This window comes from Acinonyx jubatus, chromosome E4, assembly GCF_027475565.1.
Source record: "Acinonyx jubatus isolate Ajub_Pintada_27869175 chromosome E4, VMU_Ajub_asm_v1.0, whole genome shotgun sequence".
NCBI classification, from domain to species: Eukaryota; Metazoa; Chordata; class Mammalia; order Carnivora; family Felidae; genus Acinonyx; species Acinonyx jubatus.
Window position 1 is genome coordinate 66475819 of NC_069395.1, and position 22836 is coordinate 66498654.

At 53.6% G+C, this 22836-nt stretch overlaps 1 protein-coding gene across 1 annotated transcript; it reads right to left on the minus strand.

The window, feature by feature from the left end:
- Nucleotides 1–272: 272 nt before the first annotated feature.
- SRP9 (signal recognition particle 9) lies at nucleotides 273–10635 on the minus strand. Its single transcript, XM_015064973.3, has 4 exons — nucleotides 10437–10635; nucleotides 5353–5421; nucleotides 1293–1445; nucleotides 273–931 (listed from the first exon to the last, which is right to left on the minus strand). The coding sequence occupies exons 1-3, from the start codon at nucleotides 10506–10508 to the stop codon at nucleotides 1326–1328; spliced, it is 261 nt and encodes an 86-aa protein (XP_014920459.1). The 5' UTR covers nucleotides 10509–10635; the 3' UTR covers nucleotides 273–931; nucleotides 1293–1325.
- Nucleotides 10636–22836: the final 12201 nt, after the last annotated feature.

Sequence of the window (22836 nt, forward strand, 5' to 3'; positions counted from 1 at the left end):
AATCCTCCAGTGACCCCATTCGTTCTAGGCGGCGGGGGTACCACAAACGCAAAATACCCTTTACTATTTGATGTTACTTTTCTTAACCAAGAAAACCACCTTGCCATCAACATAGATCTTCACAGAAAGTCATGTAATAAAAGGCACTGACAGACAAAAAAAAATTACTTACAGTATCACTAGGCTTATTTTAGACTAAATGAATATAGTATATGCCAGTCAAGAAATCAATGAATTCTTGAGAAGTTAAAAACTTCAAGAGACAACATACATCCATATAATATTTCATAGACTTCTCAGAAACATGAAAAAAGTCATATGGCTGACGGAATTTCCCAGGTTAAAATTTGTTCAACACGACAAATTCCTAACAAAAAATATTTTAACATAGGAAGCAACACGCGAACATTTAGGTGGTGAAACTCGGGTTACAATTATACGATGAGTATCAAATAACCTCATACTTCTGGTTCAGCGGACAACATAACATCGTGACAGTCACACAACATCCTGGTGAAGGGAGAGACGGGCAGCGGTGGCGCAGACACCCGCAGACTTCATGGGTCACATCGTTAGCCCTTCTGAGAAAACATAGACGGGAAACGTGTGGCAAGGCCTTCTGGAATACGGTGGTCTCAGTACAGCAGTGACCATGCGCTTGAAGTAACTGCGGTTGTTCTCGGGCACTGAAAGCTGGATTCAAAGCAAATATCTGCTCAACAAGCGAATGATACTACGAATCCTTTATGGTAAAAACTGCAGGCTAAAGCCGCAACGTTTTAGGTCAAGCACACTTGGTTCCATGATCACTTGGAGACACAGCTGAGATGCCTCGCCCACAGACAGGCGTGTTGCTGTGCACAGAATTCCACTCACCGTACCCGACGGTGGTGGGTCCTCAACGACACAATCGTTATGCTCCAAAAGAAACCTATCAATGCAGCAAAATGTGTACGGTTCATTTTCTTTTAAAGACAGATTCACTAAATTTAAGGAAGAATGGGCTTTTATTGACAGCTCATTTTCAAATTACGGATACAAACTTAACCATGGAATAATTATGTATTTCGCCCAACATCGATCTGCAAAAAGTTTCCAACATAGATGCATTTCTTGTTCAATTTCCAAAAATAAATAAAGGCTTTCTACCTGAAAGCATTTACAGTCCTAGCTCTCTAACGCAAACATTACAAAAAAAGTACAAAAAACGATGTCCCACTTCTGAAGAGCCCACTTAGTTACATAAAGTATTTTCTCTCCCGACACTGTTTTCAAATTCAAAAGATGTTTACTTCCAAAGAAGGGTCATCTTCCTTCCAAACCATTCAGTCCGTTTCCATGGCAACGCTGCGGGATTCCTTGGCTACCATGAGTCGCATTAGTTGACTGTGGAATTTCTCAATCTTCTTGACATCTTGGGCTTGGTCTGTTCTATACACCAAACACTGTCAGAAATTTCAAAAGTGCACATTAACTCGCACATTAACTCGTAAAACTGGATTAACAATGTAGCAAATGTAGGATTGGGTACAAACCTGAGTCTTTCCTACCACATTTTATCCCATTCCCTCCAGAGGTCATACTAAGGCAAATACAATCATTTCTTTCTTTTTCTAATGTTTATTTTTGAGAGAGAGAGAGACAGACAGACAGAGAATCTGAAGCAGGCTCCAGGCTCTGAGCTGTCAGCACAGAGCCGGCCACGGGGCTCGAACTCACGGACCAGGAGATCATGACCTGAGCCCAAGTCGGAAGCTGTAACAGACTGAGCCACCCAGGCGCCCCAATACACTCAGGTTTTTAAGACCCCAGCAATTACATTCCTTTAGTATCTTACAGTATTCCCAACTCCACTGCTGTAAATTAAAAAAATGAAATGAACTCTATCAGAGGTGTCTCAAAAATGACCAATTAAGTAATAAGCTAAATCCTGCTGTGGGGTCTGATGAGGACTCAAGGATTGGAATCAGCTTATTTCCCCCTGGGATCTGGTCATAAATCATGGAGTTATACTGGGGAAAGCATAGCCGGATCAGGACCCCTTTTCCTACCGCAAACGGGAGATGGGGAGGAGGCAGTAATGAGAATTTAAGAGAAAATCCAGCATCACTTGCTCACAGCTGGTCACTGCCTCCACTAAACCGCATAAATCTGTCCAACCTTGATATGCTGAAGGGATGTACGATGTTTAATCCAAACCAAATTCTTCTTTGCTGTAAGTTACACTGTTCACTAGGCAGGTACTTAAGACCTGCCGGAGGTCTCTCAAATACCATTTTTCTACAGTCTTCAAAAATATCAAATTTCAGCTGGCAGCTCTTTCCCTCATTTTGTAATAATAGGTCCATTTTTCTCCGGCCCATCTGAAGGGTTCACATGAGCCTTAAACAAAGGGAATGAACGATCCTGCAATAATGTTCATCAACTTAAGTAATCTACAGTTCGATCTTATCATCCCCAAATGGTCTGAATCCACTCTGCCCTCCAAAATCACTTACTGAAAATGTTTGCTCGCACATCGTGGGATGTGTGACAATCTCGTGATGAGGCCGTGAGGGCGAATGGATCTGCCTTGTCACTCCGGTCTCACAAAAAAGATTTCAGATTCATAGAAGATGTTTAAATCAGTCATGGGAGGAGGAAAAACCGATGCACAAATGGGACTATAGAAAAGCCAAAGCCACATGGGGACAGCAATAAATGTAGCCCAAGGCTGAGTTTGCGAAGGGACCGTTAACTATTAAAACGCATTAGCAAGGGAGGTGCGCAAACTTGTTTCAAGGGTGAGTAGAGACCAGATTTTTACCGCTGGAGCGGATTCCCAGATCTACTGTTCAGGAGAATGGGTTCAACCGTGTCTGCTTCCTTCCAAACACGGACTAACTGTCAGCAATTTTAACAAAGAAACAGAAGATTGTATTTCGATCTGGTCACAGGAATCACAGGAGTGATGCATCAAGTCCTCCCCAGGACTGCCACCCGGGAGTCCTGAACCAGGCAGAATCACAACCAGACGCGGAAGGTCCTCAATTTGTGTGAACATCAGTTCTGTGTTGTTTGCTGTTTTAAACACAGAACGCAGCAGTTTCCACTCTGTGCCCGTCACACGATCCTCAGAGTGAACGCTCGAGGCTCAGGGACACGCGTGCGGCCCGAGAAGAGGCGGGGCAGAGCCGCGTCCTTTCCCACAGGTGGCTTACGGCCACGCCCCAGTCGGGTAAGTGACCGCCGCCGCCGGCGCTTCCAGGTCAGGAAACTGAGGCCCGGAAAGCCAAACTTTTGGCCCAAACCTCTCCAAGGCTGAAGGGCCGGGAAAGGGCCGAGCTAGGATTCGAACGCCTTGATTCCAGGTCTGACCGACTGCACCTCCGCTTCCCTGTCCTGTCTCACGTTTCCAGTGACCTCACCCAACTTAAGTGGTTCCCGGAACACGTGGTGGTCACGCAAAGTCTGAATTTGTGCAACCCGACAATGGGACCTTCAACACAAATATACGATGCAAAAGTATAATACGTAACCGGAGACAAAAAGTGATTTCCAGTCACTATAAGATGTTTAAAAGAACTAACCTACGAAAAACATGTTTACCGGGGCGCCCGGCTGGCTCAGTCAATGGAGCGAGCGACTCTTGATCTTGGCGTTGTGAATTCGAGCCCCGCGTTGGGCGTAGAGAGAACCTAAAAAACTAAACCTTACGAAAACAGTAATGGAAAATAAACGCCTGCTCGCTAAGTACCCTCCGGGTCAAGACATCATCATGCTAACCACTAGCAACACAGGTAAGAATTCTCTGCTCCCTGTTCTCTCAGAAGCCCACAATCTACTACAAAGACAAATATGATGAAACAATGACGATACAGGACAAAGAGAGTGAAAAAGAAAAGCTGGAGGGAAGCAACCCTCTGAGCTGGGTCTGGGAAGAGAAGCATCAGTCTTGCCACACTGGGGCGGGGGTGGGATTCAGAGCTGCAGACACGGACACAGATCCCTCCGAAGCACGGAGAAGTCGGAAAGCTCACGACAGCCCGCAGGTCCCAGGAGCCCCCAGGTAACAGAAAAGGCGAAGGGTGGAGGGGACACGAGGTTGCGGCCACGCGAGCAGCGATGGGGAAGGCACTAAGGTGTCTCGGCAGGGTCCTAATGAGCAAATGTGTGTTTGTAGAAGTCCCTCGGGGCCACTGAAGATGAACTGGCGGCAGGCACACAGTCAGGAGACCGGTCTGGCAGGCTCGCCCGGTGAGGACGACGCCCTGAACTGAGGGGAGAAGAGCGAAGACGGGGCCCTGGTGGCAGGACATGACACGAGGGCGCTCGGGTCGGTCATTCCCGAAGGCCCGGGCGAGCACGTGGGCACGTGAGAGGATCAAAATACACGCTCTTCGAGTGCAGAACAGTGCAGGTGAGGACGGGAAAGGAGCGAGCCTGACATGATCCTAGGGTTCCGAGCAGGTGGGTGAGAGTGTAACCGACCAAGGCCAGGAAACGGGAGGTGGCAGTCTGGTTCCACTCTAGACGGGCTAATTCCGAGAAGCACCGACGCGAGGATGCTCAACAGAGAGCTGGGCGGCAAGTCAGGAGAAAAGCACGAGCTAAATGTACAAATCTGGAGACAGGCCTAGACCCAGGCAGTCCTGGGCTCCGTGGCTGAACGGACCGCTCCAGAAGCAGTATGGAAAGATGGCCAAGGACAGAATCCTGGAGAAACCAATATTTATTAGCAAAGAGGAATGAAACAGAGAAGAGAGAAAAAAAATAAAACGGAACCACAGATGTCAAAATAATTCCCCCCGGAGAGTGGTTTCCTGTATCAGAGCAGCAGGGAGGTCTGGTAACACGCGAGCTGATGAGAACATGAGGTCTGAAAATGAGGGGCTGCTGACGGGGTCTCACCCAGAGTAGCTCAGCAGACGAGAGTAGCTCAGGGGAGAGTAGCTCAGCAGACGGCCACTGGCGGTGGGGAGCAGGTGGCAGGGGGCCGAGGGATTACTGGGATGTGTGCAAGTGACAAGACAGAGCAGACGGGGAAGGAGAGAGGGTGGACTATAAAGCCTAGAACCTGTGTTCAAATACCATCACCTTCTCACACGCTCATAAGGAGCGTCCACTTTGGGTCTCCACACTCCTCTCGCTTCAAGTCTGAAAGTAATTAAATTACACCTGACATACCGTATTGATGAAGGAAGTTACTCCCCAAAAGTCTATAAAGGCAGCTTCTAGAATGAGGTTGACTTTGGGACAAAATGCAAAGTAAGCATCCTAACAGGCGATCTGTATAAATGCTACATAAGTAATTTCAAAAGGATTAATTCCAACAAGTCTGGAAGTATGCAACAAATAAAAATGTATACTTACAACTAAATCATCTGTTACTTTAATACACAAACTCCCATCAGAATGCCTATATTTGAGAACCACACGTGCCTGAAATAAAAATACACATTTAGAAACAGTGAAGTCAGAAGACATTTTTCAAAAATAACTTAGTCTTCAGGTACGCTGAAAGCACTCTTTTAGAATTAATAGCCAAAACACCCAGAAGCATCTTTGCTATTATCGAAATGAGGTCGGAAAAGGTATTTCAGTCCATTCCTATCGCTACAATTCGTTTTTCAAAGACTTTTTTGAAAGCCGGGTATTTTATTTGCAGCCAGTTGGAAGAGATGTACTGAAAATTCCCAAGACACACCCACACGCAGGGAACGTCCAGGAGACTCTTCAGGTGGTTCGGCATTAAGAATACACAGACCTTTCTTAAGGGCGCCTGGGTGGTTCAGTCGGTTTAGGATACACAGACCTTTCTTGACTTATGATGGGGTCATATCCCAATAAACCCACCGTCAGATGAAAATATCATAAATTGAAAATATCATGGGCGCCTGGCTGGCTTAGTCGGTACAGCATCTGACTCTTGATCTCAGGGTTGTGAATTTGAACCCCATGCTGGGTGTAGAAATCACTTTTAAGAAAGGGGGTGCTTGGCTGGCTCAGTAGACTCTTGATCTTGAGGTTGTTGAGTTCAAGCCCCACGTTGGGTGTAGAGATTACTTAAAAATAAAATCTTAAAAAAGTACATATTGTTAAGTCGAAAATGCATTTCACATTCGTAACTTACCAAACATCACAGCCTAGCGGACCTGAAACACGTTCCGAACGCTTACATTAGCCTCCAGTTGGGCCAAATTATCTAACACCAAGCCTATTTGATAACAAAATGCTGAACGTCTTATGTAATTTGTCGAACACCACACTGCAAACGATGCCTGAGTGGGTACAGAGGGGTTTGGAGCATACCGGCTGTTTATCCTCTTGATGGCATGGCCGATGGAGAGCTATGGCCCGCTACCGGCGGTTCCGGCTTCGTGGGAGCGTTGTCTGCTGATTATCGGCCCAAGAAAAGATCGAAATTCAAATTCGTAGCATGCGTTCTACTGAACTTATATTGCTTTTGCAGCACCGAAAGTCCAACCAACGTTAAGTTGGGGACGGTCTATTTACTGAAGGGAACCCCACCATGCCACCTCAAACCTATCACTCTGGCATAAGGACTGACCCGAGCTCAGAGCAATTAGCTCTCTCTGCCCCTTCTGGCTACAAGCAGGACATAAATGAACCTTTGTAAAAGTGACATGAATTTCTTTTTTTTTTTTTTTTTTCAGTTTGTTTATTTATTTTGAGAGAGCCGCTCACGCAGGTGCAAGGGGGACGGCCAGAGAGAGCAAGGGAGAGAGAGAATCCCAAGCAGGCTGTGCTGTCAGCATGGAGCCCAACGTGGGGCTCAAACCCACCAACGTTGAGATCATGACCTGAGCTGAAATCAAAAGGCGGATGCTTAAATGACTGAGCCCCCCAGGCGCCCCGACATAAATTTCTAAGAGTAAAGGTGTCCCTTTCTTCCTTACTGGGAAAAGAGGGCATCGCAAACCTTACGACTCTCATTTACCACACATTCCCACAGCATACTCTTCTTCCCGGAAGTTCCAAACCCGCTTTCCCTTGGGTACCCTCCTTTCCACACTTTAGGACCTTGGTAAGACAGGTTAGAGGCCCCGATTCTGTCTCCTCAGTCACACTGCTTTGTGAACTCGTGCACATTCATGCATGTGCACACGTGTCGGGGTTTTTTCCTCTGTTACTCTTGTCCTCTGTCAGGGTGATTTGCGGGTCCCCAGTTTTAAATACTAAACCTAAGGGGGGTAGAGGAGAAAGTTCTCCTTACCCTGCAATACCCACCACCCCGCCACAGAGGAATGATGGGAAAAGCAGTGGGAAAAACAGCAGACGGGGTGTCTGGGTCCAAATCCGTCTCAGGAAGCCCTGCCGCGGCAGTCCCTGCCATCCCTCCTCCAGGCTCTCAGGAGGCAGATTCGGACACAAACACGTCTTTATCATGATGGCACGACACGATGTGTTACGACAGAAAAGCAGAACTCTGTCTTGGAAAGAAATCTCCATCTTCAACTTTTCCAAAATATTTCCTACATTGAGCGCCATGCTACACAATTCCTTTCACTGCTCGGCATGCTACGGTTAGACAGCCAAGAAAATGACTCACCTAAAAGATAGCATCTCCCGACAGAGTTCACAACTTTGCTAACATGATTCTTTTTTAAGAATAACGAGAGAGAGAGTGCACGAGAGAGGAAGGGGCAGAGAGGATCCCAAGCAGAGTCCATGCTGTCAGCGCAGAGCCCGACTCGGGCCTTGAACCCCTGAACTGTGAGATCATGCCCTGAGCTGAAGTCAGACTTAACAAACTGAGCCACCCAGGCGCCCCAGTAGGAACGTTTTTAAAATGGTTACAATGTAGAACCTGAAATCTCAAGACAAGTCTGGAAACAATATAAAAAGGGGTATTAAGAGCTGTAACCTACAGCCTTTCCCATCATGCTCTCTGCTCTCCCAGGATTGGGGGACAAAAAGGCCGCCACCATGAGATTTGTTTTGTGAAGGGCAAAAGGGAACTCACCAAGCACTTATGTAAATTACAACTAGATTATCTTTGGACACCCGATTCTATTTATTGGGCTACTTAATTCCGTTCTGCATGTTTTAAATAATCAGCTTTCCAGAAACACAATGAAACCTTACAATGTACAAAGCACGACAACTATGTAAAGTCATCTCTCTGTTAAAAGAATGCTTGCTGGCTTCATGAGGAGAAATGAGAGTCACTGTAAGAGGGTCCATTTTGTAAGTCAGGGGGCACCTAAGACAACCAGGTCAGATGCCACAAAGAGAAAAAGCCATCAGGTTCTTGTTTTCTTATGAGTTCAACCAAAACACCAGACAGAGGACAGCACGGATCAAATCCCACGAAGGCATACTCGGGGCGGGGGGAAATGCTAGAAGAGAAAACAATGATTTAAGTTGGGGGAAGGGGAGGTGTAAGAAGGCTTCCTGAAGGCAGCTGTGGAAATGCATGCCGTTCTGCTTCTAGGGAAGAAGGCAGGAGAGAAGCTGAAGCAGCTGCATGGACGAAGACAATTCTGGAAAGTCAGGGCACCAGAGTGGAGGAAAAGCCAGAAAGCCTGGAGAGGGTCAGACTGTGGACCGGGAGCCTGGACTTTCTCCGGCAATCGGTGTAAACACACCATTTAAGCAGGAAACAGAGAAGTCGGTTTTTGTCTCAGACGGTGTGGCCTGAGTGAATGAAGGAGGGACCGGAGACACAGAAGGACCGACTAGGAGGTTGTTACGTGGTCCAGCGGGAACACCGTCTCCAGCGACGTTAAAGGTGGCGGGTGTGCTGACGGGTTCAACGGGTGGAAGAGGACAGAGGGTTCCGCACGACCGGCTCCAGAGTCCCCAGGAAACGTCTCTTCGTCTTCACAGACCGGCAGGAAGAGCTCAGACTTGGGGTTTAGAGAAGTGGGTTCGAACTTTGGCTTCACCTCTTAGACCCCGGGCAAACCAGCTAACGTATCAAAGACTGTTCGTTTCCCTCCAGGGAGGGTCTTAACTGCTCACATAAATCACACGCAGAAGGACCTGAATGGCTGTCACCTGGAAGGCGCCCAAGAAAACTTGGTCCAGCTCCCCCTCCGCACTCCTCCCCTCATCCCCATAAAACAACAGACACCCGCAGAAGGCTGTCATGAGGAGGCAGAGGTTTCCAGGGCACTGGGATTTTCTATGGGGTGAGGAGCTGAAAGGTTCCCCCTCTGGCCTCTTCTAGACTGGCCGTGTTCACAGCAATCCTCTGTAACTACCATTTTATTTTCATTTTCCCAACCCTGCTCTTGAAACATGATGGCTCCTGATGGGAACGTGTATGTTCTTTGCCCTGTTTTCAAACACTCTGGTAGCTGTGGGTACTGCTGGACGCGAGTCCTGGGCCGCACTGTCCCCGCAGCTGGAGCTGGAGAAGCAGTGTCCCTGCACACAGGGAAGTCGACCAATGGAGGAGCCAGGGATCCGGTCATAAACAACATACTCAACCCCCAAAACATCTAACCCGTTCCACCACCTCTTATCATTGCAACCTTTTACTGTAAAGAATGGACTTTTTATTGTCTTACAGCTTCTTGCTACTTTTCTAGGTCTAGAAACCTAGCAAGCTTTTTAATTAGGAAGGACCTATTTATTATTATTTTTATGTCTTACTTTATATTTGAAAGAGAGACAGAGACAGACAGAGCATGAGCAGAGGAGGGGCAGAGAGAGGGAGACACAGAATCCGAAGCAGGCTCCAGGATCCGAGCTGTCAGCACAGAGCCGGATGCGGGGCTGGAACTCACAAACCCTGAGGTCATGACCTGAGCCGGGATCAAGAGTCAGATGCTCAACCGACTGAGCCACCCAGGCGCCCCATTATTTAAACACTCTTTGGGTATGACAACAAAATAAATAAAATCTCCAGCGGAAGAAAAATCAAGACCCGAAGGCTTAACTTCCCGCCACTGGGACTTCCGTGCCCTTTAACGGTGACCTGACCTCTGGCATCTACTTACGACTTCTGGGGCGGTGGTGAACGAGCCCCCTAAACCCATCTGCAAACGCTGATGTTCTGGGGAAAGGGTGCAAGCACTCTCACTTACTCAAGAGGGCACCGACCTCCGAAAGGTTAAGAACCACGATTCTAAGGGGTGCGGATGCCTCCCAACTGGGGGGCCTCTTTCAAGGGTCTCGGCGGGGACAGACAAACGTCCCGGTTTTATTTGCAGGAGGTCGTAAGAGGGCACCCGGGCCGCGGCTGCAGGGGGAGGAGCCCTACCCTGAGAGACACGTAAACCCAGCGAAGGCGCCGCGGAGGTTGAGGGCCTGGGGGCGAGGAGGGCATGCGCAGGGCCGCGCGAGGACCCCGTCCGGCCGCTCCCCGGGGAGGAGAGAGTCCGTCTCCGCTCACCGCCAGCACCGGCCAGGGGGCTGGAGAAGCTCCGGAGGCCGCGCGGGCGGCAGGGAAGACATCCTGACCCGCGGCCCCGCCGGCGACTTACCTTCATAGGGTCGGCGAGATAGAGTTTCTCGGCCGCGCGGCTGAACTCCTCCCAGGTCTGGTACTGCGGCATCGTGGGGCCGCAGCGGAGCGCGAGAGGAGGCGAGGCCCGCGACCGCAGGCGGCGCGACCCGACCCACCTCGGGGAGCCAGCGACCGGTGCGAAGACCCAGCGGCCCAAGATGGCGGCGCCTCCTCGCACCAACGCCCCGTCCCATTGGACGGCCCGGCCCGCCCTCGCCCAATGGGAAGGAGGGATGCTACCAGGAGGGGCGGAGCCGCGAGCGTGCGCGTCTGGGAGCTCGCCGGGAGGAGTAGAGAGCCGGGAGACAGGTGGCAGGGTGCCACAGCGCCCCCTGCAGGACTGGAGGAGCGGAACTGCGTGGTCAGGCCCAGGGTCCCGCTACCGCGGTGGAGCCGCTGGGCGGGAAGCGCAGGAGACAGGAGCCCGGAGACCACCGGGTCCGGCTGTCGCGCCCGCAGCCTAGCGAGGGAGGAGGAGACAGAAACGCAGGAGTACAACCGAAAAGTTTGGGCGACGGACCTTTATGTGGCTCGCTGGGCCCCGGAAGAAGCGCGGTGGCCTGGGGGTCGCCGGCGCTCTAGCGGAGTCCGGGGGTGCCTGGGACAGCCAGGCCCACTTCAGATCTGGGAGCAGGGAGTGTGCGGGTGTGTAGGGGCGGGGGGAAGAGAAGAAGCCAGGGTGCCCTGCGCCAGGGTACGAGATGTGCCTTGGCTCTCCAGGCAGTGGGGTGACGCTTGCTTTCACCAAGTTTGTTTGGTTATATTTTACGTACAGTAAAGCACACTGGTGTTAAACGCACAGTCCGCTGCATTTTGACCAACGTATACGTGTGTATACCCATTGGTCAATATGCCCAATACCACAATCAGGATCGGAGACCTTTCTTCATCTCCAGAAAGTTCCCTTGTGCTACTTTATATTTAATACCCCCCCAACACCCACCCCTGCCACCAGACGATCCCTGATCTGCTTTCTGCCACCATAGATGAGTTTTTCAATGCCTTTCATAGGGCTCCAGCTGTCACCCTGTACGGGGCCAGGAAAAAAGAGTAAGCTAGGAGGAGATTGGGGAAGACGGGGCGTTCAGTTCCGGGCTTGAGCTTCGGGACATCCAGGTGGAGCCCTCGGGTAGCTGAGCTGGTGTCTCCGTCAGAAACTGCAGGAGGGGTGTGAAGCAGCAGTCATCAGCAGATAGGGCATCAGGGAGCCTTCCTCGTGGGAGGACAGCGTGGGAGGACAGCGTGAGAAAAGGAGACTAACGGCAAACCTGGGGAACAGCCACAAGCTCGAAGGGTTAGAGAGACGGAGCAGAGCCCACAAAAGAGGCAGAGGGGAAATTGTCAGAGAGAGAAAAGGAGGAGGCCAGGAGGGTTTTTGACGTGAGGGGAGGAGCAGGTCTGAGGAGGGACCAGTCAGTGATCTCAGGCGGCAGACAGGGCACAGGTGCAAAGACCCGAAACAAGTCGATTGATGGTGGTCGTTGGTGACCTAGGCCGGAGGGGCCGCCGTCAGCCTGCGGGGTCTGGATGCAATTGATGGAAAGAAGCGAAGAGATGGAAAAGTGGAGGCGGCCGCTTTATACTCTATCAGAGCCTAACCATACACGGAAGGCTCACAATGTGGCTTGAAGACATTGGTGAAGAAAGAGTGTTTTGTTTTTTTGTTTTTTTTAATTTTTTATTTGAGAGAGCAGGGGAGAGGGGCAGAGGGAGAGAGAGAGAGCAGCCCCAGTGCAGAGCCCAACACGGGACTTGATCCCACAACCCTGGGATCCTGACCCCGGCTGAAATCGAGAGTCGGATGCTCAACTGCCTGAGCCTCCCAGGCACCCCCGAGAGTGTTAATTTTTAAGATGGAAAGAGCTTGCGCCTGTTTGTAACTTCCAGAGATGGAATCCTTCGAGACAGAGAGATGAAAAGTACAAGAGAAATTGCAAAGCGGGATCTCAAAGAGAGCGTGAAGGGGAGGGCCAAAGGTACAGATGTGTGACCGGGGGAAGGTTCCCCCTTGCAGGGGACGGGGAGGGAGGACATGGTGAGCTGCGTTGTCCACACTTTACTAACATCACTTGTGGGTAGGAAAGAGGGTATGATGAAGAGGAGGACTGAGGGCCAGGGGCCCAGTTAATGAGAATTGAGTGGAAGAGCCACCAAGAACAGAAGCGGGAGGCCTGGGGGGCTCAGCCTGTTAAGCGTCTGACTCGTGGACCACGGGTTCGAGCCCTGTGTCGGGCTCTGTGCTGACAGCTCAGGGTCTGGAGCCTGCTTCGGATTCTGTGTCTCAGTCTCTCTCTGCCCGCTCTGTCTCTCAAAAATGAATAGGCATTAAAAAAAAAAAAACAACCCAGAGGAAAAAAAGACCATAGAAGTTGAGACAATGCCAGCTTTGCCCTCTGTTGCAGCGAGGAACGGAACGTCTGTCAGTTGCAAGGCGGACCTCGTCCCAGCTTCACGGAGACCACACCTTGGCGGAAAGGGTGACAGTACAGCAGGGATTTCCAAGGTGAGGGTGCCCGTCACTCGGCCTGGGCCCGGCCCCTGAAGAGAGAGAAATGCGGATGAGGAAGAGGTTAGACTTCCGTGGATCATTCCAGTGCCCACGGCTACACTAGATGCATTCTCTGAACCAGGTTATTTTCCCAGCTGTAGACAAGCGGCTTCCGGAAGGCTACCAGAGGAGTGCCCTCTGTAAAGTGCACTTGGCTTCATTGTCACACACACGTATCTCATTTGGGCATTAAAACAATCCCGTGAGGGGGGCCCTCCAGTCCTTATCACGACCCTGGAAATCTGCAAAGCCCAGAAAAACAAAAGTATCTTAGTAACTCTGTTGGTAGAAAACTTGACCTGACCTCCTGGAAGGTTGTTTGGAGTCTTTATTTGTCCCACATGGCGTGTTTGAGCACAGGGTGGAGCCCGGTCTGTGCCGGTGGTGTTAGGTGGTTCACGGTGGGTGCACCGTGTTGCCTTGTGGAATCCAGTAAGCTGTGAGTTCCCAAAAGCATGTGGCCGCAAGGAGTTTGGATAGGGGATTATGGTCTGTGCAACTCTCCTTTCTAGGTGATGAAGAAACCAAGTCTGAGGGGCGCCTGAGGGGCTCAGTCGGTGAAGCATCCGACTTCGGCTCTGGTCACGATCTCGCGGTTCTTGAGTTCGAGCCCCGCGTCGGGCTCTGTGCCGACAGCTCAGGGCCTGGAGCCTGCTTCAGATTCTGGGTCTCCCTCGCTCTCTGCCCCTCCCCCGCTCATGCTCTCTCTCTCTCTCTCTCTCTCTCTCTCTCTCTCAAAAAATGAATAAACATTACAAATTTTTTTGAAAAAAAAATAAAATTAAGAAATAAAATTTAAAAATAAACAAAATCTTGGGGGGCACCTGGGCGGCTCAGTCAGGTAAGCCTCTGACTCTTGATTTCAGCTCAGGTCCTGATCTCGCGGTTCTTGAGTTCGAGCCCCGCGTCGGGCTCTGTGCCGACCGCCCCTGGAGCCTCCTTGGGATTCTCTCTCTCCTCTCCCTCCCCTCCCCCCCATAAATAAATAAACATTAAAAAAAAAAAGTGGAAACCAAGTCCGAGAGTAGATTATACTGCACAGGTCGGTGCAGGACTTCGCTCTCCGTTGCCCAGCAAGCAAGGCTGAAACCTAAAGCCCTTGTGCTCTCCCATCCTTGCCCCCCGTCAGCCCAAGCGCGTGGGTGGCATGTGTCCCCTCCGGCCACCCTGTGGCCACCCTGCAGCCTGAGCGGCTCTCACAGGTGTCCGCTGATCCCCGCAGACACCTCTCCGTCCTTTCTTGACTAGACTCTTCGGCCCCATTTGAGGCCACTCCCCACCCCGTCGTCTTTAAAACTTCCCAGACTTGCCAGGCCCTGTCCCTCCTTCTCCCCACCTGGCTTTACCTGCTCTGCGTCCTGGGGCCCCCAACTCCTTCGGGAGCCGTCCCGAGCTAGCAGACTTCGGGGGTCCCCCTTTGTGGTTCTTCCCCCCAGATTCCTGCTGAGTCCTGCCTTCCTCCCCGAGCCTCAGATTCGTGTGTCCAAATCCCTGCCAGCCCTGGGGCCCAGCCGAGTTCCGTTTGGGGAGATGAAAACAGCTTCTTGGCAAACTGAGGGGACTTGCTTTTCATGTTTCATGTTTATTTATTTATTTTGAGAGAGAGAAAGAGAGAGAGAGACAGGGAGGGGCAGAGAGAGGGAGAGAGAGAATCCCGAGCAGGCTTCCCACCCAGCACAGAGCCCGACGCAGGACTCCCACGGTGATGAGATCATGGTCTGGGCCAAAATCAGGAGGCCACGCTTAATGGACTGAGCCATCCAGGCGCCCCCACCCGACGCGACCTACAAGTGAGAAGTCTGATGAACCCACTAGTCGCTGGGAGTCAGAGCAGCCGCTGCTCCTCTGGTGCCTTCCTGGGTCACACGAAACAAATTGGGTAAGAGGAGCCGACCGAGAAACCGGTTAGCCCAGTAGCTGTGTCCAGAGTGGGGAAGGAAGGCAAGCGGACGCGTCCCTGTGTCCAGCGGAGGGCAGTGGTGAGCAGAAAGTCCCAGGGAGCTGTCCCTGTCCCGCCCCCCCCCCCCCCACCCCAGGAAGACGTCCCCAGGGAGCCACACTCCCAGCTCAGCCGGGGAAGCTGCTGGTGCCTTCGGTGACGGTGACGTTTTGCTCCATCAACCCTTCCTTTCTGGAGACACCCCCCCCCCAGGCCCCCGCACCGGGCTCCTATTTTGATCGCCAGGGACTTCCAGCCCAGTTTAATTCATTAATTACTCATAGAGCACCTCTCCCGGGCTCCAGTGAAAACAAAGCTGAGTGCGGGGAGCTCACACGCTAGTGAGAGCACAGGGGGACAGGGCTAAGGCAAGCTGACAGATAGCCAAAGCCCAAGGCAACGCCCAGCACGCATGGAGCCCCCAGGACCTGGGCAAAGGGGCACACTGGGGAGTCAGGTGGACATAAGCATCCCCCCCCTCCCAGGGGCTCAGCGGTGAGGACCAGACAGAAGGTGTGACTGTATACAGTGTCCCAAACTGTTCTCCCTGGCGGGTCTGTGGGAGTAGCCCAGAGCTGCCCCTGGGACCCCACCCAGCACCCCGGAGCTGGTGGTGACAGTAGGATTACCCCGAGGCCGGGAGGGGCAAAGGGAGAGAATGTTCCTCTAAGAGACAAAGCTCCTTCCAGGAGCCAGGGGCTCAGAGACCAGAGAAGCGTTAGAACCCGGATGCCCCCCTCAACCCCCAGCCTCTGCGGGTCCAGGCGCCCCCAGGTGCGAGGCTGTCCCAGGGGCACCCCGCTCCACAAGGCTGACGTTGCCCTAGTTGGGCAGGTAACGATCTGTGTAAGGTGAAACAGACTGGGCAGAATGAAAACGTCTGGAAAACAATAGGGTGTTCTGGAGCCCTGAGGCCCGCCCGTGGAGGCGGGGACACCAAGATCCCCAGGCTCCTGGCTGTCAGTTGCATCTGAAATAGATTGGAATGAAATGCGAGTCCCAAAAAGCTGGGAAGAGAAGTCCCAAGTTCGCCCCCGTGTGCTCCCCCCACTGGGCCCCAGCACGCTGCTGCCTGGCCGCCTCCCCCCCCCCCCCTCCCGCCACCACTCGGTCCCCGCACTGCTCACGGGCCCCAGAGAATGGCCCCATTGTCCGGCGAGACAAACCGAAATAGCAGCATCCTCTGTTCTCTGCCTTAGGGAGATTCACTTGAACCCCCAAAGTCCCACATGTGGGTGACAATGGAGGTGCTTGTTGCAAATTAGTGAGCCGGGGACAGAGGAGAGGCAGGTAGTCGGGAAGCAGCCAGGGCGGTGGGCCTGGCAGCCCGGGGACAAGTACAAGTCCGCAGTCCCTCCATTAACCCAATTAGCAGTCACTGGTGGGAGTTCTGTTAATCACCACAGAAGCTGGGTGGGAAGGTGCGGGAAGGGGACAACCAGCTGGAGGGTGACGGGCGCCCGGGGGGCGGGAGGGAGGGGAGAAAAGGCTGGGAGTTATTTCTAGGCTGGTAAATGTTATTTTTATCCTTTTTTTTTTTTTTTTTTCCAGTGTTCTGGATTTTTTTTCTAACCATGCCCTGGAGCATTTGGATGAACTGTGTTTGCATTAATTAATAACTCAGATGACGTCTCCGCTCGGCGGCGAGGTCTGCCTTGGAAACCCTCTGGGTGGCCCGGGAAGTGGTGACTGCAGGCTCCTGACTGATCCCGGCTGCCTGTGTCTTCAGTCATTCAGTCCAGCAGTCAATAGACACGTTCTGAGCTGGTACTCGCTGGGGTTTCGTGAGGGCGGGGTGGGCCCAGCACAAGAAAGACAGGGTCCGGCACAGGGCTAGCAGTAATGAGCAGCGTTCACGATCAAGTCTCAGAATTCTGCTCTGGGGGGGTGGGTGGGAATCGGGACAGGCTGCACAGGGGAGCTGGGATTTGAGGATAAAGGCCAGATTATGACAGACGGAATGGCCAGGCCTTCGGATGCAGAGGGTGGGAGCAGAGACCAGCTTTCAGGGGGCAGGTGTGGACCTTCCCCAGCGAGAGGTTGGGGTACCTGGGGTTTGGTGGGCTTGGGAGAGAGAGTGTTGAAGGGAGTAGAGGCCCCTGGAGACACGGAGGGCCGTGTGCTCCCACCTGCCCCCCAGCACCCCGACTCGACTTTGTCTTTTTAAAAAATGTTTTAATGCTTAGTTATTTTTGAGAGAGAGAGAGAGAGAAAGACAGAGTGAGAGCAGGGGAGGGGCAGAGAGAGAGGGAGACACAGAACCCTAAGCAGGCTCCAGGCTCCGAGCTGTCAGAGCCTGATGCGGGGCTCGAACCCACCAACCGTGAGATCATGACCTGAGCCAGTCGGAGGCTTGACTGCCCCGTCCCACGTCCCGTCCCCCCCTCTGGCCACGCTCTCCTCCTCAGACGCTGGGCGCACACCGAGTGTCTGTCCCTTGCTCTCGTCTCTGCCCACCTCACCCAGCCCTCCAGCCACTGCCAAAGAGGAACGGAACAAAGTGTGCAAAGCCTTTGTCTTCGATACAAAGGTGGGGTGTTCCGTGTCCCCCCGGTGAGCGACCAGCTGCAAGCTGGGTGTGTCTGGTGGCTCAGGCTCCTGGGAAGCATTTCTGCCCTTTGTGGTCTGTCTTCAGGATGAAGGGGCTGGGGGGGGGGCGGGGGGGGGGCAGGCGCTGACCTTTGTAACCAGATACTTCAGACTGTCTCGCTCAGTCAGTGTTGCTGATGACACAGGGAGAAACTGCCCGCCCCCACCGACCAGTGATTTTAGGAAAACGTTCTTTAATCACCCATTAGTGGGGTTTCTGTATCCCCTGAGACATGTCAGGTGCGCGTGCTGAGATCCGGACTGTCACACGCGTGGGGTGAGGGCTGGGAAACACGTCCCTCGTGGCTTCTAAACCTCCTTTCTACTGGACGTGGGTCACCAGCATCCCACGGGCACAGCCGCCCTCTTGCCACTCTGGTTGGAAACCTCCCAGCTTCCCGGCCGGCCCGTCCACCCCCTGCGTGGGGCCCGGATGGCGTCTGCACAGGGCCGACAGATGTCCTATGGCCGTCTGCACCCAATGGCACAATACGCCCCTGTTCTCCAAGCAGCGGCCCCAAGTCACTTCTGCTGCTTCTCAGGATGCGCAACTGCCCGGCGACGCGTGCCCGGTCCTGGTCCCCTGGGCCACAAGGCGGGGGGGCTGAGTCACCGTGGTACGGCTCGGAGGGCTCCTCGGCGTGGGCGTCTTCAGGAGTGAGCGCCCCCGCTCAGGGCAGGAAGACATGGGCGGGTCTCGGCCTCACCCGTGGGCAGAGGTGGGACACCTGCTTTGGCAGCGTAAGGGAACGTGGCCGGGCCGTGGCACGGTGCTGGGACTCTCCCAGCGTCCCCGAGTGAGCCCTGGCCCGTCTCCCAGCCGTGCTCGGCCCGGAGGCCCAGGCTCGGCTCTAGGCAAGCCCTGACTGCGGAGCGACAGGCCTCGAAAGCCTCCCGACTTCCTAGGGTAGGGGTGCGGCCATCGGCTGCTGCGGTTCCAGGGGGCCGGGCGCCCCCACCTCATCTCGGTCCAGACGCAGCGGCCCACGGGCCCCAGCACCGCTCTGAAGCCGGCCTTGAACTCCCGTGGCCTATGTTGGTGTCGGGAAGCCCGGCAGCTGGTCCCGGCGGGCAGAACCTTCTCTCGCTGACTTGGGGCTTTTGGGGCCAGGGTGTTGGTGAGCAGAGTTCTGGCAAGAGCCGTGGCAGCTGGGGCCAGGAGGAGGCTGAAGGGAGATAATTGGACCTGGTAATTGGCTTGCTGATGGGCGGCAGTGACCGTGGCTGAGAGAGGAAGACGCGGAAGAAAGTTGTTCTCCGGGCCCAAGGCTGAGCCGTCCCGTCCGGCCGTCCTGTCCCGTCTTGCCTAGCACATCTGTGTGTCAGGCTCGATTCTCTGCACCCACGCTGCCCCCAGCGTGGCCACGTCGGTTCCCTGCCCCCAGGGCCACGCTCACCCATGTCCGTGCCAAGCCTGGGGCCAGATGCCTTAGAACTTTGAATCTAAGAGTCATCTTAAACATTTTTTTAATGTTCATTTATTTTGAGAGAGACAGAGTGTGGCCAGGGGAGGGGCAGAGAGAGAGGGAGACAGAATCCGAAGCAGGCTCCGGGCTCCGAGCTGTCTGCGCAGAGTCCGACGCGGGGCTCGAACTCACGAGCTGTGAGATCGTGACCAAGTCAGACGTTCAACCGACTGAGCTCCCAGGTGCCCCCCCCGCCAAGGGTCAGAGGTCACCCCACTCTGGCTACCCCAAGGCGAGCGGCTGCTAGGCCTGTTGCAAGGACTTCAGTAAAGCCCTTGTTCGTGGGCAGAGTCGACTCATCACTTCCCCCGCCGAGGAGTCTGCTCTCTGGGCGGTTTCCAGGCCCCTGTCCCTCCCGTGGGCCATTTCTGCAGACCAGCTGGCTCACATTAGGGCGTGCAATCCGCTGCCCCGTGTGGGCACATGTTCTGGATTTGTCCCAACCTGAGCAGCTGATTCGCCCGGACGTTCTGGGAAGGGCTCCCCATCTGATTCCGCCCTCCGCACGTGACCTTGGAAGCTGCGAGTCGGAGTCCCAGCTTTCGCGGGGAGCCCGTGGCCTCTAAGCGCAGACACAGAAGTGCGGTCCTGGGGACTGGCGTCGGGCGGCAGGCTGGGGGCCCCCGGAGCCGTGCAGTAGGTCCTGCTTTTGCAGGAGACGGTGGCTCGGAGTCCATCGGAGGGTGGGGTGTTTGGGGGTCTCGGGTAAAGCCTGGGAAGGAGTTCGTGCCCGGGGAAAGCCTGGGGGTCCAGGCTCAGACAGAATGGCCTTCCTAAGCCTCCTTCCCCGCCTCTGTCCTGGGCTACGTGAGTGCTTACCCAGCAGGTAGCTGCCGAGCACATCCGTTGTCCCAGACACGGTGCTTCGGGCTGGGGAATAAGGATACGGACGGTTGGTGCCTTCGAGGGACTCCCTGAGTGAGTCTGAGGCGGGCGAGCCCTTAGGACTAAGCCAGACGGCCCCGGTGCCGTTTGGGAACACCACAGCCACCACGGGCATCCGCTTCCTGCTGTGTAGAAGGAGCATCATAGGCGCTTTGAGAGAATTTGCTTAGCTAGCAGATTCCGAGAGCCCAGCACCGTGCCCAGAGGGGTGACGATGGGCACAGCTGAGAGGTTTAGGGGGACCAACCGGAGGAAGGACTTAAGAGGAGTCAGGACCCCGGGGTCTGGACAGGTGCGGCCAGGAGAGCTGTGTCGGAGTCCAGGGTCCCCTGCTGTGCATATTTACTCTTGAACAATTGTGGCCTCGGTTTGTTCCCTTTTGGTGCGGGGTCATATTTTCCCTTCCAGCCTTATCAGAAGAAAGGAAGAGAGGCCGACATTTGAATCCACAGTCACCAGGCACAGCTGTATTCTGAAGATTGAGAGAAAGAACATATTTAAAATGTATTTCTTGGGGCGCCTGGGTGGTTCAGTCGGTTGAGCCTCCGACTTCGGCTCAGGTCATCATCTCACGGTTCGTGAGTTCAAGCCCTGCATCGGGCTCTGTGAGGACAGCTCGGAGCCTGGAGCCTGCTTCGGATTCTGTATCTCCTTCTCTCTCTGACCCTCCCTCATTCATGCTCTGTCTGTCTCTGTCTCAAAAATAAATAAACATTAAAAAAAAATTAAAATAAAATAAAATTTCTTTCTTTTCTTTCTCTTTCTTTCTTTCTTTCTTTCTTTCTTTCTTTCTTTCTTTCTTATGTTATTTCCTTTGAGAGAGAGAGAGAGGCGTAGAAAGAGAGGGAGACAGAGAATCCCAAGCAGTCTCCATGCTGTCAGCACAGAGCCTGACACAGGGGTCGAACTCACGAACCGTGAGGTCACGACTTGAGCCAAAACCGAGAGTCGAATGCTCAACTGACTGAGCCCCCTGGGTGCCCCTTTGACTGTGTTCCTATTTTTAAAAAATCACGTTGTCGGGGCGCCTGGGGGGGCTCAGTCGGTTGAACGTCCGACTTCGGCTCAGGTCACGATCTCGCGGTCCAGGCCCTGCGTCGGGCTCTGTGCGGACAGCTTGGAGCCCAGAGCCTGCTTCGGATTCTGTCTCCCCCTCTCTCTGCCCTTCCCCTGCTCACGCGCTCTCTCTCTCCGTCTCTTGAAAAGTGAATAAACTTAAACAAAATTTTTTTGTTTTAGAGAGCGTGTGCACAAGCACGAGGCAGGGAGGGGCAGAGAGAGAGAGAGAGAGAGAGAGAGAGAGAGAATCCCAAGCAGGCTCCGGGCTCAGCGCAGAGCCCAATGTGGGGCTCGTACCCACGGCCAACCATGACCTCATGACCTGAGCGCAAATCAGGAGTTGGGCACTCAACCGATGGAGCCACCGGGCGCCCCTGGAAAGTGCTTTTTAAATGGAAGGAATTGGTCCAGGCACAGGATTGAGGGCCCAGAAGGCAAGAGTTGCTGAGCGCCGCCCTGGGGGCCTGTTCTGGCTACACGAGGCTCTTCTGCAGCCAGAGAGGAGATCTTGCCGGAAGAGAGCACCTCGCCTCGCTTCTCGGCAGTGGCCTGGGGTCCCAGGGAAAAGGAGTTTGCAAAGATCACAGAGCCGACTGAGCCATTTGCCTGGGGTCTTTGGGACAGCACAGGGGCTCCCCAGTCCAGGGCCAGCGGGGGCCCCATTTCCCGCAGGATTTGCGTTTGTACGCGACGGTATCTTCACCTTGTATCTAGCAAGGGTGAGTAATCTATCCGGGATATTCAACAAAAACCAGACATTACCTCACTGGTGTCTTATCCAAAGCTGCTCCAATCTTCCCGTTAACTCTAGTGACTTGGGCTCTTTTGCAGGGCTCAGCAGTGCAGGGAGGAATCCCTAGACTTTCTAGCGAAGGGAATCTAGAATTTGTACCCAAGCCCCCCTTTCCCCCCTGAAACATCTGCGCCCTTCGATCTGAGCACACCGCAGGGGGCGGGCAGGCTGTCACCGGCTTCTCTGGCTGCCACCTGATGGAACCTCCGGGGTCGTCCTCACGTAGAAGGACGGCCGTGGTAACCCCGGGGCCAGGCAGTGGGACGTCTGTGATTGGCAGCAGAAAAATCAAAGCCCAGTGAAAAACTCCCAGGTATCCACAGTCACTACGCCTGAGGTGACGTGGCAGAGAAAGTGTTCATTTTGGCAGGTGTCACGGTGGCAGGATTACCGAGTGTCCACCGTTGTTTGATGGCTGCTGATATATGTGGGGAGGACGTGACGTACAGTCTGGGATTTGCTTTAAAATGTGTGAGTGGGGGGGGCGCCGGCTGGCTCAGTCAGTGGAGCGTGTGACTATGGATCTCGGGGTTGTGGGTTCAAGCCCCACGTTGGGTGTAGAGATTACTTAAAAATAAAATCTTTTTTAACTGTTTATTTATTTTGAGAGAGAGAGTGCGGGCAATCGGAGTGGGGGGGGGGGGTAGAGAATCCCAAGCAGGCTCTGCCCCGTCGGGCACTGAGCCCGACTTGGGGCTCGAACTCACGAACCTCGAGATCGTGACCTGAGCCAAAAGCAAGAGTTGGACGCTCAGCTGACTGAGTCACCCAGGGGCCCCCAAAATAAAATCTTTAAAAAATAGTAAAAGGGGCGCCTGGGTGGCTCAGTCGGTTGAGCGTCCGACTTCAGCTCAGGTCACGATCTCACGGTTTGTGAGTTCGAGCCCCGCGTCGGGTTCTGTGCTGACAGCTCGGAGCCTGGGGCCTGCTTCGGATTCTGTGTCCCCCTCTCTCTCCGCCCCACCCCTGCTTGTGCTCTGTCTCTGTCTTTCAAAAATGAATAAACATGAAAAAAAAAAACAACTCTTGGGCACGTGCACGACATATATTTGGATCACACCTTCGATGCCCATTGATTTGTTTATGGAGAAATACTGG

Bases quoted from the DNA above. Each gene is read 5' to 3' on its own strand.
- SRP9 (XM_015064973.3), bottom strand. From the start codon at position 10,508: ATGCCGCAGTACCAGACCTGGGAGGAGTTCAGCCGCGCGGCCGAGAAA. The intron at 5,422-10,436 runs GTAAGTCGCCGG...TTTTTATTTCAG, and splicing joins ATCTCGCCGACCCTATGAAG to GCACGTGTGGTTCTCAAATA. The intron at 1,446-5,352 runs GTAAGTATACAT...AATTTCTGACAG, and splicing joins AAGTAACAGATGATTTAGTT to TGTTTGGTGTATAGAACAGA.